Source organism: Stigmatopora nigra, chromosome 3 (assembly GCF_051989575.1).
Source record: "Stigmatopora nigra isolate UIUO_SnigA chromosome 3, RoL_Snig_1.1, whole genome shotgun sequence".
Classification (NCBI taxonomy): Eukaryota; Metazoa; Chordata; class Actinopteri; order Syngnathiformes; family Syngnathidae; genus Stigmatopora; species Stigmatopora nigra.
The window spans coordinates 17,223,459-17,236,242 of record NC_135510.1 but is presented as its reverse complement, the minus strand read 5'-3'; the positions used below and the strand labels follow the sequence as shown (position 1 = coordinate 17,236,242).

Below are 12,784 nucleotides of genomic sequence, written 5' to 3'. Positions count from 1 at the left end.
CTATAAAAGAGTTAAAAGTAAAGCAATTGTTTATGTTACAAAAACGTACTTAAAAAAATGGCTAAAACGAGATCGGTTTGACTAAAAACATACATTAAAAAAACCTGTACAAAAGTTGTTATACGGCCTTTACAATTTAAAATGATCAAAAAACGTAATAACAAAAAAACTAGATCAGTTTAACAAAAAAATATCTTAAAAAATATAACTTGTCAGGTAGAAATAGTTAAAAATAAAATCCTCCTTTGAGTTAAAGCAATTTCCAACACGACACGTATTACCCATTGTTCCACACACAACCCGCCTAAACTCTTTTTATGATGAAAAAATTGATTTTCTTGGGGAACAAAAACAACAAAAAACAAGACTTAGCTTCCACAGCGATTAAAATAAACAGTCCGACGTTTCTTAGACACTTTTGGGGTTTATTTTGAAAAGAAAAAGGTTGTACCTCAGTGAAGTCCAATCTATCAAAAACCGAAAAAATACCCCCTGAGGTTCGAGCAGGACTTTAAAAAAACAAGGCTTTCACGTTGTGGTTTGCCTGTACTTTTATTTTCCCTTCCTTTCATCTGAGTTTTTCCCTCGTGTGTACGGTGTTTTCCGCAAAAAACGCGGCCTTCCAATGACGCTCAAGGGCGCCGAAGTCCAGGATCTTGAAAATCTAGTTCCGTCATCCGATTAGCGTATTTTCTATTCGTTGAAAACGTTGACTATTTTTATTGCCGTTCCCACGAGAGTAAAAAAACCCTACGAACCAATCAGATCTCTTTACCTATCCTCACGACGAAATCGATTATAATGAGGAGCACTTCTTTGAAGTTCGGCATCCAATACAACGAAAACGCACCAACCCTTATCTTGTAGCCTTATATTTCTGCTGCTTGACACCTGGGAAAACGTGTTTCCAATATTTTTTTGCATGTTTAATTATTAATCACAGAAGTATAATGGTGTCCCAATACAGTGGATTGTCTTTGATTTTTTTCAAAATCATTTAATATGGATTTTTTGAGTGAAAAAAATAGAGACTTTCAGTACTGAAAGTGACTCTGAAGATGTTAACTTTAGTTATCTTTTAAATTCTGGTTCATAACTAGTTTTGGTAGTTAAAAATAATTGTGTAGTTGTCAATGAATGACATTTTTTCATATATAAGGCACACTGTATTATAAGGCGCACTGTATTATAAGGCGCACTGTCTTTTTTGGAGAAAATTTAAGACTTTTCAGTGCGCCTTATAGTGGTGATAATACGGTAATTGCTATTGACTTCCAGGTATGAAGCACTCACTACTTTACAGTCACCTCTAGAGCCAGCCATTGTTGATGTTTTGGATTTTTTTGTACAAAATCTTGCAGTGGGGGAGGAGCTATATGATAAAGAAGATTTTGTAAACTAAGATGGCATCTGCAAATTTAACAGTATTGTTTCAGTTCAGGCATTTGTGTTTTTTTAATATCCGACACTGGTGGTTTTTCGTTTTTGGTTTTCTGTTTTGGTCCATATATAAGGCGCACTGTCTATTTTGGAGAAAATTTAAGACTTTTATGTGCGCCTTATTGTCGTGAAAATACGGTACTTTGTAATCATCCATTGTCTGTCTAGTTAAACCCGTGAGTTTGTGAGTCATTGCCAATTCTGCTTTGATGGTGTCTTGCTAAGTTGCCATGTCAAGTTTTAAGTTCCCTGTTTATCTTTCGATGCAAGTTTTTGGTTTTATGTAATTCTAAGTCCTTGTTACTTAAAAAAAATTGGGCCCTTGGTGGATAAAAACGATTATTTTTTTCATTTGCATCTTTTTTTACAACTCACATTTTCTGGTTTGTCTTCAACTGGTCGCATTTTCTATCTTTGACAAACATTATCATTCTACTCTGTCCAATAGCATGCATTATTTTTACCAAAGTTGCTTTTATTTTCCTTAACGTTTTCTGACATCAGCCAATTTTTCGACACTTTCCGTATTTTTGTTTGCCGTCATCTCCGTTCCCCGACACCCACTTTACGCGCTACACTATATCGACTCCAATCTGGCTCTAAAATGTCCACTTGTTTCATCTCTTAACGTCCACTTCTCTCCCAATGGATTTGTATCAATTGTCTTCTTACCCACGCCAGAAACCAGATGCGGAGTAATTAACACTGTCGCTAGTATTTACCAAAAATAGTGGAGATGTAACCGGTCCATTAGTTGTCTGCGTACCATTTCAATTAACCGATGAGACGCTCTGGGCATATGGCCATGTGTGATGTGTTGTTTTTTGTTTTTATGTTTTATTTTTGTAGTCCTTCCTCCTTCTTAGCGTCTCTGTCAGGAAGCTTGGTGTCTTCAAAGGTCATCCTTTACATCTCCATAAGAAATGTCAACTGAAATTGGATTGGGGGGGATTTGCTCGAGGGGGCTTTGGAAATAGAGGGTCTAAATCAATTAGTAAATATATAAACAAATCAGTGGTGGATTCGTTAGTATCATGAGATTGTTGAAGGATAGGAGTTGACCGAGGACAAGTTCAAAGGGTGAACTTTGATTGTTGGATTGGAAATATGAGCAGGGACATTGAATCTACAGGGATGAAAAAGTGATAAGTGGTTGGTGGCATTAATGTGGGTACAGAAAGTACAGAAAAAAATCTTCAAATGTAGAATAACTGTTTTTTTTTTTACCTGACGGAATATATACAATGTAAAGGAATTTTTGTCAGATTTGATCAAAAAACATTTTTTATTGTAAACAGCTAAAATATGTTTATACCCATCATTGTGAGTGACTCATTTGTGAGTGACTCCTTTGTGAGTGACTCATTTGTGAGTGACTCCTTTGTGAGTGACTCCTTTGTGAGTGACTCCTTTGTGAGTGACTCTTTTGTGCGTGACTCCTTCGAGAGTGAGTCTTTTGTGCGTGACTCATTTGTGCGTGACTCATTTGTGAGTGACTCTTTTGTGCGTGACTCATTTGTGCGTGATTCATTTGTGCATGACTCCTTTTGTGTTTGACTCCTTTGTGAGTGACTCATTTGTGCGTGATTCATTTGTGCGTGATTCATTTGTGCGTGATTCATTTGTGCGTGACTCGTTTTTCAGTGACTCCTTTGATAGTGACTCCTTTGATAGTGACTCCTTTGTCAGTGACTTCTTTGTGAGTGACTGATTTATTAGTGACTTATTAAATTTTTTTGTCTGTTTGTTGTTTTATTCAAGCTTTAAATCCCATTGTACTTGTAAAAAGCATTCAATATATAAATGGCGCCCGTGCTAAACCTAAATATTAATCAGTAAACATTTTAAAGTAAACTCTTTGAAACTACCAATGATTAAATTTTGAACAAAGAATGCACTTTGCTTTTTAAAAGATGTTAAAATATGTACTCGATACTCACTACAACCACCAGTGTAATAAATAATAGGACAAAAATCCGAATTATTAGCAAGCATTAGCTTAGCACCACCCTATTCCTTTTCCAAGGCTAAACACTGTAGCTTTTGTACACTTATTTATTTCACCTCTTAACGACTTTACTTATAGTGCCATCTTTGTTGTTTGTTGTTATACTAGAGTGTCCAATAAAGACGATTCTAATTAGCCAGAGTTATGGTAGCATATTGTATAGCATCTGTGGGCATTACAAAGAACAACAAAAAAGTAAAATATATTAGATTTTCGATTTATTTTTTCAGTTTCCACACCGAAAGCTTCGGAAAGCGAATTTGTGAATAGTGGACGACAATTAGGTGAGAGATACTACACTCGTGAGAGAGAAATAACGTGTTTACGAGTAGTTGGTGTTAAAATAAAAACCGTTATACCAACAGCTGCAGATAGGTGTTAATATTGACGACTTTGTCGGGGGCCCACAAAGTGAATGCTAAACTCAACCTGCTGTTTGCACTTATGTTTCTACTGTGCCTGTTTAGAAATTCTGTTTGGCAACTGTTCCACCGGGACACCGCGCCAGCTTCTACAGACTCGGCTAATTAGCGTAGCATGGCAGCTAGCTGCTTTTTTTGACTTGTGTATTGAAGTTCAGCGGTATAAAAACAAAAACAAAAAAAGTTAGGCATCCTACTGCAGTTTGATGTTGTCTTTTGTTGTTGTAACTATATTTAAAAATATGATTGTTATTTTTGAAACATTGTCAGAAGCTTACAAAAACTGTTGCCAAAAATATTGTTGTCAAGCGTGGATCAAACTTGAAACTGACAAACAAAAACTGACGTTTTTTGTTAACATTTCACAAAAGTGATTTTTGGTTTATTAGTTTAATTCCGTGAAAGTGAGTTACAGGACGTAGTATTAAAATATACCCAAAAAATACATGTTTTTATGATAAAAGGATTTCAAGACGCTAAGCTAACACATAGCTAACCATAACAGAGTACACAAAAGGTAATAAAAACAACACTAACGGAATCCCGAGAAGAATTTGCAAATATAAAGTGGCACAAACCCCAGATGTAAACGATAAAACATTAAAAATGTAGTTAAGTAGGACCAAAGAAAATGAAAATCAGAGAAGATGCACGTCTAAGTGAACAACTTGAGAAGACAAACAGAATAATAAGAGTCGTATTTGTGAATACATAAAAAATACAAAGCAAAAACGACACAACTCATAAGAGATGACCCATAAAGACTTTGAAATGGAAGAACCTCCAAACTGCAGTACTTACAACTCCAAAAGTACTGTATTTTATCGCATTTACGCCGTATTTGTAGCTAAAAAAAATCAAGGGTACGGCTTATATACGCATAAATTAGACTTGACATACACAAAACTGCCAGGTGACAAAGACAAAATTCTATTATTATACGCGAGAAATCGTAAAATTCAATGATTTTTAAAGCTCCGGTGGTCAATTTGGGAGAAAATACAGTATTTTCCGTATTTTCACGACTATAAGACGCACCACATTATAAGGCGCACCCTCCATGAATGACATTTTTCCATATATAAGGCGCACTGTATTATAAGGCGCACTGTATTATAAGGTGCACTGTATTATAAGGCGCACTGTCTATTTCGGAGAAATATTAAGACTTAAGTGCGCCTTATAGTCGTGAAATTACGGTAATTGCTATTGACTTCCAGGTATGAAGCACTCACCACTTTACAGTCACCTTTAGAGCCGGCCATTTTGGATTTTTTTTATATAAAATCTTGCAGTGGGGGAGGAGCTATATGATGGAAGATTTTGTAAACTAAGATGGCATCTGCATATTTAACAGTATTGTTTCACTTCAGTCGTTTGTGTTTTTTTTTAAATCCGACACTGGTAATTTTTCATTTTTGGTTTTCCCGTTTTTTCCATATATAAGGCGCACTGGATTATAAGGCGCCCTGTCTATTTTGGAGAAAATTTCAGACTTTTAAGTGCGCCTTATAGTCGTGAAAATATGGTAAACCAACAAATAACAAGATTTTAAAGCCTCAAAAAACATTCAAACCATAGAATTAATCTAGGCCAACTAATATCACTAGTTTGGAGATACAAAATTTGTGTGTCACGCTGTATATTTCCAAGTTGCATGTGTTTAACAGTGCACCGCCATCTGGGCTAATAATGGGATTTGTTACTGCGCTTTATGACCTAATGCTAACACGCTCTCCTGGATGCCATAAATCTAGACGGGCACATGGACAGATGCCCCACATTCATTTTTAAACACATTGCGCTCCCATGGCTGCTGCTTTGCGCCTTAACCCACCCTACCCCACCCCCCAATTCCGCATGGTTCCCCCTAATGGCCCAAGGCATCCCAACGGATTGAATTATTCCACTTAAAAAGCCTTCAACTTTCTTTTATTGAGTTGTCCGAGTTGGCGCTCTTCTCTATCAATAGTCCTTATTTCTATTCTCTAATCCGGAAGCCTGCAGATGCTATTTTTCTTCCCTCAGGGCTCTTATTTTGTTGCAGATTGATATCATACAGCAAATGGAAATAGAGAGAGAGTAGAAATGTAATTCAAGAGCAAGGCAAAACGATTAAAATGACCTCAAAAGAGCAAATGCGCAATTGGATTGTGCGGAAACAAATACGCAACAAGGTTGGCAAAATAAGTTGACATGAATACAAATAGTACTGCATACGTCTCGGTGAGAGTTTTCTACGGCTGTTCAAGGTTGGAAGTTTGATCGGATTTTTTTTTTTGGTGCAGTAAAGGCGGGAGTCCATACGTTGTTTTGACTTTATGATGCTGGTGTCTGGTCTACCATTAAGTGTCCTCAACCGTAGTTTTTTGCTTAGCTAGTGTATTGTACTTGTCTGTGTTTTTGTGGCAGTATTTTCTCGCATATTAGCCGCCTCCGTGTATAAGCCGTACCCTTAAAATTGCCTTAAATATCATTGCATTTTACAATTTCTCTCATATAAGCCGTCCCCTGATTCACAAATTTCATCCCCATGTTCATGGTTTTAATGTGGAGTACAAATATGTTACTTTGAAGGGAAAAAAACTTTTACTTACAGTATTTTCCCGCCTCCGCGTATAAGCCGTACCCTTAAAATTGCCTTAAAAATCATGGAATTTTACAATTTCTCTCGTATAAGCCGGCCCTGATTCACATTTTTCACCTCCATATTCATGGTTTTAATAGGGAGTACAAATGTGATACTTTGAAGAGAAAAACGTATACTTACTGTATTTGTCTGCCTCCGCGTATAAGCCGAACCCTTAAATTGCCTTAAAATAGTTTAATTTTTACAATTTCTCTCGTATAAGCCGCCCCCTGATTCATAAATTTCACCTCCATATTCACGGTTTTAATATTGTGTACAAATGTGATACTTTGAAGGTAAAAACTAAAATACTTTCGGTATTTTTCCACCTCCATTTATAAGATGCACCCTTAAAATTGCATTAAAATCATAGAATTTTACAATCTCTCTCGTATAAGCCGCCCTCTGATTCAAAATGTTTTCCTCAATACTCACGGTTTTAATATGGAGTACAAATGTGATACTTTGAAGGGAAAAACTATTTTCCAGCCTCCGCGTATAAGCCTCACCCTTAAAATTGCCTTAAAAATCATTGAATTTTACAATTTCTCTCGTATAAGCCGGCCCCTGATTCATAATTTTCACCTCCATATTCACGGTTTTAATAGGGAGTACAAATATGTTACTTTGAAGGGAAAAACTTTTATTTACCGTATTTTCCCGCCTCCGGGTATAAGCTGTACCATTAAAATTGCCTTAAAAATCCTTGAATTTGAAAAATTACTCTCGTATAAGCTGTTTTTTAACCTCCATATTCACGGTTTTAATAGGAGTATAAATGTAATACTTTGAAGGGAAAAACGTATACTTTACATATTTTCCCGCCTCTGCATATAAGCCAAACCCTTAGAATTGCCTTAAAAATCATAGAATTTTACAATTTCTCTCATATAAGCCGCCCCCTGATTCATAATTTTCACATCCATAATCACGGTTTTAATATGGAGTATAAATTTGATACTTTGAAGACAAAAACTTATACTTTACGTATTTTCCTGCCTCCGTGTATAAGCCGTACCCTTAAAATTGCATTTAAATCATTGAATTTTACAATTTCTCTCGTATAAGCCGACCCCCTGATTCACAATTTCCCCCTCCATATTCACAGTTTTAATAAGTAGTACAAATGTCTTACTTTGAAGGGAAAATCTTAAGAAAAATCATTGCATATAGCATTTCTGAGATACTGTATAAACTGGAGTAAACATTATACATGAGTCTCGGTCTCTCTACCCTTTTTCACCATACAAAAAGCGCCAAGCCATTGGGTCAATATTGGTGGGCCGGCCTGCAAATAGCATTTGGGTTAATTAGGTATTTAACCTGAGTGCTCTGTCCAATAAACAAGTTAATCTTCACAACACGAGAATAGTAGAAAAGGCAAACTCTGTGTATCACATAAGTAACGTTAATAAGTATGCTTACATCTCTACCTGGCGCCTCTTCGGTCTCCATCTAACGGTCATCCTCCATCTTTCTTTGGACCTAGCCCCTCTTAGCTTCTTTTTTGGTCTGTCTTTGTCCTCCTTTTTGACAAATAGGACTTATAGATCCATACAGATGGACTCATAGGTCCATTCATAGGTCATTGGTTAGAAAACAGGTTAGAAAAGCCAGAATTAAAATACAGCTTTCTGGCTCTGGCAACCTTCAATCTGATTCCAACTGTTGTTAACAGAAAATGTAATTGAATTGGTCTGCGGGGGCCGTCGGCCTCACAGTTTTGGGACCTGGGTTCGAATCCTGGTCAATCCACTTGTGTGGAGTTTGCATATTCACCCCAGGCCTTTGTGGGTTGTATCCGGGTACTCCGGTTTCCTCCCACATTCCAAAAACAAGAATAGTAGGCTAATTTGACAATCTGAATTGCCCTTAGCTATAAGTGATTGGTTGTTTGTCTTGTTCTGCCCTGTGATTGGTTAGCCATCGTTTTTGGATGTTACCAAAACGTCAGTTGAGATAAGCTCCAGCACCCCCGACCCGGGTGAGGATAAAGTGGCTCAGAAAATAAAGGAATGGTTAAAGAATGTGCTCATTAAAATTCAAAGGCGGAACCCTACTTCTGCTCAATAGCAAGTCAATACAAAAAAACAATGGAACAAAAACTAATCAATCTAATGGTGTCGGGGTTCATTCTCTTGACTTGTGTGCGGGTGTGTGGGATCGATTCCCACTCAGCGGTGGAGTGATCGAGTGACTGAATGGTCGCTCTGTGTCTCCTACGTTTGACCGGCGACCAGTCTAGGTTGTCGTCAAGTGGAATAAACTCAAATAACGATAGACAATGTTGAAAATGAACGAATATGTTGACGTTATTAAACATGGCGGAACAAACCTGTTTTTTTGTGTGTTGTCAGTGAATGTAGCGCATCTAATTATTGTCTTTTCTCTTTTGTAGAAACCTGTCAAAGAATCCTCTCACGACTCTGTCATGGCAACTTTTCAAGCACCTTCAACTCATCGAACTGTGAGTGAATCTTTCTTGGTCGTTTGGATCTTATTAGGAGACATTTATTAACGCTCCAATGCTCACATTGTTGTTTTTGTTTACCGTATTTTCATAAGGCGCACCGCATTATAAGGCGCACCTTCAATGAATGACATTTTTTCCATATATAAGGCGCACTGTATTATAAGGCGCACTGTATTATAAGGCGCACTGTATTATAAGGCGCACTGTATTATAAGGTGCACTGTATTATAAGGTGCACTGTATGATAAGGCACACTGTCTATTTTGGAGAAAATGTATGACTTTTAAGTGCGCCTTATAGTCGTGAAAAAACGGTAATTGCTATTGACTTCCAGGTATGAACCCTAGAGCCAGCCATTTTGGATTTTTTTTGTATAAAATCTTGCAGTGGGGGAGGAGCTATATGATGGAAGATGTTGTAAACTAAGATGGCATCTGTATATTTAACAGTATTAATTCAGTTCAGGCATTTGTGTTTTTTTTAATATCCGACAGTGGTGGTTTTTCGTTTTTGGTTTTCTGTTTTTTTTCCATATATAAGGCGCACTGGATTATAAGGCGCACTGTCTACTTTGGAGAAAATGTAAGACTTTTAAGTGCACATTATAGTGGTGAAAATAGGGTAATTGCTATTGACTTCCAGGTGTGAAGCACTCACTACTTTACAGTCACCTCTAGAGCCAGCCATTTTGGATTTTTTTGTATAAAATCTTGCAGTGGGGGAAGAGCTATATGATGGAAGATTTTGTAAACTAAGATGTCATCTGCATTTTTAACAGTATTGTTTCAGTTCAGGCATTTGTGTTTTTTAATATCTGACGGTGGTGGTTTTTCATTTTTGGTTTTGTATTTTTCCCCATATATAAGGCGCACTGGATTATAAGGCGCACTGTCTATTTTGGAGAAAATTGAAGACTTTTAAGTGCGCATTATAGTCGTGAAAATACGGTACCTTCCTTCTTGAATTCCTGCTTTTATTGTATACTGACTATCTCATGTATGTATCTGGCAACCAAAGTGAACCTGCAAGTAACACGCTGATCTTACAAGCCAATTTGTTGATTCAATTACCGCACAGTGGATAAAATAACAGGGTTTTCGGATCATGACCCACCCCAAATAACCCGCTCTCATGCTATTTATGCATATTGGGGTGATCAAACATGAACAGGAAATGCTGTGATGAGTAATTTACGCTTCATTACACCCATCAACCTCTCGCTATGTCAGGTGCCTCCCGCTTCCTGTAGCCCAATAATGAATAAGAAATGAAAAGTCTTAGAGTCACGGTTTAAATTTGTTCCTCTTTAATTTGGAGAGACTGTTCAAACTTGATGAGGACTCTCATGCAATGCCTTTTTGTTGGTATTACTGTTGTTCAGAGAAAAATTGTTTTAAATAGACGGTTGTAGGTAAGATGGGTCCATTGACAAGATATTTGTTGATTGTTTTGTATCATTTGAAGCGTCACAAAGAAAACAAAAGATGGTGTTGTTAACTGAAAAGGACTTAGGCTTTCAGGAAAGATACTTTTATGGTGTATTATTTGAATACTTGTTAGTAGGGGTTGTAGTAAGTGTTCTTGTTGTAGGCCTATAGACAAGCTAGTTGTCGATTAATGTATCGTATCATTTTAACTGTCATAAAGAAAACAAAAAAATGGTGTTGTTAATCGGAACAGACTTGGGCTTTCAGGCAAGATACATTTTTTGGGCACATTATTTGAACCCTTGTTGCTAGATCGCGCTGTAGGCATTCTTGTTGTAGGCCCATTGACAAGGTACTTGTCGATTAATGTATCGTATCATTTTAACTGTCATAAAGAAAACAAAAAAATGGGGGTGTTAACTGAAATAGACTTGGGCTTTCAGGCAAGATACATTTTTTGGCGCATTATTTGAACCTTTGTTACTAGGGGTCGTAGTAAGTGTTCTTATTGTAGGCAAGCTACTTGTCGAATAATGTATCGAATCATTTGAACCGTCAAAAAGAAACCAATTGATGGTGTTTTCAACCAAAACAGACATTTTTTGGTGCATTATTTGAACCCTTGTTACTAGGTTGTGCAATAAGTGTTTTTTTGTAGGCCCATAGACAAGCTACTTGTCGATTATTGTAATGTCTCATTTGAACCGTCACCAAAAAAAAAAAAAAAAGTCTTTTTAAGTGAAACAGACTTGGGCTTTCAGGCAACACAATTTTTTGCCGCATTATTTGAACCCTTGTTGCTAGCTCGCGCAGTAGGGATTCTTGTTGTAGGCCCATAGACAATTTAATTTTCGATTAATGTATTGTATCATCCAACTGTCACAAAGAAAGATGGCGTTTTTAACCAAAACAGACATTTTTTGGCGCATTATTTGAATCCTTGCAACCCGGTCGTGTAGTTTGTATTCTTTTCGTTGGCCAATAGAGGAGCTACTTGTCAATTCATGTATTGTATCATTTGAACCGTCATAAGGAAAACAAAAAATGGTGTTTTTAACCAAAACAGACATTTTTTGGCGCATTATTTGACTCCTTACAACCAGGTCGTGCAGTTTGTATTCTTGTCGTAGGCCAATAGACGAGCTACTTGTCAATTCATGTATCGTATCATTTGAACCGTCATAAAGAAAACAAAAAATGGTGTTTTTAACCAAAACAGACATTTTTTGGTGCATTATTTGAACCCTTGTTACTAGGTCGTGCAGTAAGCGTTCTTGTTGTAGTTACTTGTCGATTGATGTATCGTCTCATTTGAACCCTCACAAAAAACAAACAAATATGGTGTTTTTAAGTGACATACACAATTTTTGGCGCATTATTTGAACCCTTATCACAACCTTCCACAGTACGCTTTCTTGTTGTGTTGCCAGGTGCATCTTGGGTTTACTATTATCATTGTTATACATAACATGGATATCTATCTGTACCTAACAGTGTCAAACTTCTCTTCCCAGAGATAAAATTGCATTCTTTAAACATAAAAATCAAAGGTTGTTGACATTGTACTTCATGGAAAGGATGTCAGTGTGCTATTGTTAACCAAAAAAACAACCCACCAAATAAACACTGCACTTTTCAAAAGCCCCAAATTAGCTCTTGCCAACCAAAACCAAAACACTCACCTATAGTTATCTTACTTCAATTTCTTTCTTTGTTCCCTTGTGGGCTTTGCGGGGGATTCAAATAGCCAGCAGGACCCCCTGCTGGTGTTACTCTATCGTCATGTCAGTGCCGCTTTGTTCCTGTTTTGGGGGAAAAGTACAAACTTTATTTCAATTGTACTTTTGCAGTCTGACCAGCTGTCCACTTGGACTATTGTAAGTGATAATTTAACACACTTTTGTTACTTCCGCCAGGTCATTTGATGACATTTTTTTTTTTTTTTAGTGGATAATTACAAATAGTGTTTTGTTACATTCGATTTTGGCTTCTCATTTTGTAGGAACGAAATTAAACACTTTATAGTTATATGAAGAGCTCATTATCTGGCAACCGGGGCTCTGATTCATGAATAGCAACTGCTAGCGTGATATTATCGAGCATATTTTATATGTTACCGTATTTTCACGACTATAAGGCGCACTTAAAAGTCTTAAATTTTCTCCAAAATAGACAATGCGCCTTATAATCCAGTGCGCCTTATATATGGAAAAAACAGAAAACCAAAAAGGAAAAACCAACACAGTCGGATATTAAAAAAAACACAAACGCCTGAACGACTGAAACAATACTGTTAAATATGCAGACGTCATCTTAGTTTACAACATCTTCCATCATATAGCTCCTCCCCCACTGCAAGATTTTATCCAAAAAAATCCAAAACAT

The 12,784-nt window shown here is 36.8% G+C and overlaps 1 protein-coding gene across 2 annotated transcripts in view; it reads left to right on the top strand.

The window, feature by feature from the left end:
* The window catches only part of ntrk3b (neurotrophic tyrosine kinase, receptor, type 3b), a 215,247-nt gene that overhangs the window by 75,775 nt on the left and 126,688 nt on the right, over nt 1-12,784 (top strand). For both annotated transcript variants that reach the window (XM_077713645.1, XM_077713644.1), the window contains exon 4: nt 8,898-8,966. In XM_077713645.1, the coding sequence (XP_077569771.1) occupies nt 8,898-8,966 (69 nt within the window). The remainder of the gene's footprint in view (nt 1-8,897; nt 8,967-12,784) is intronic.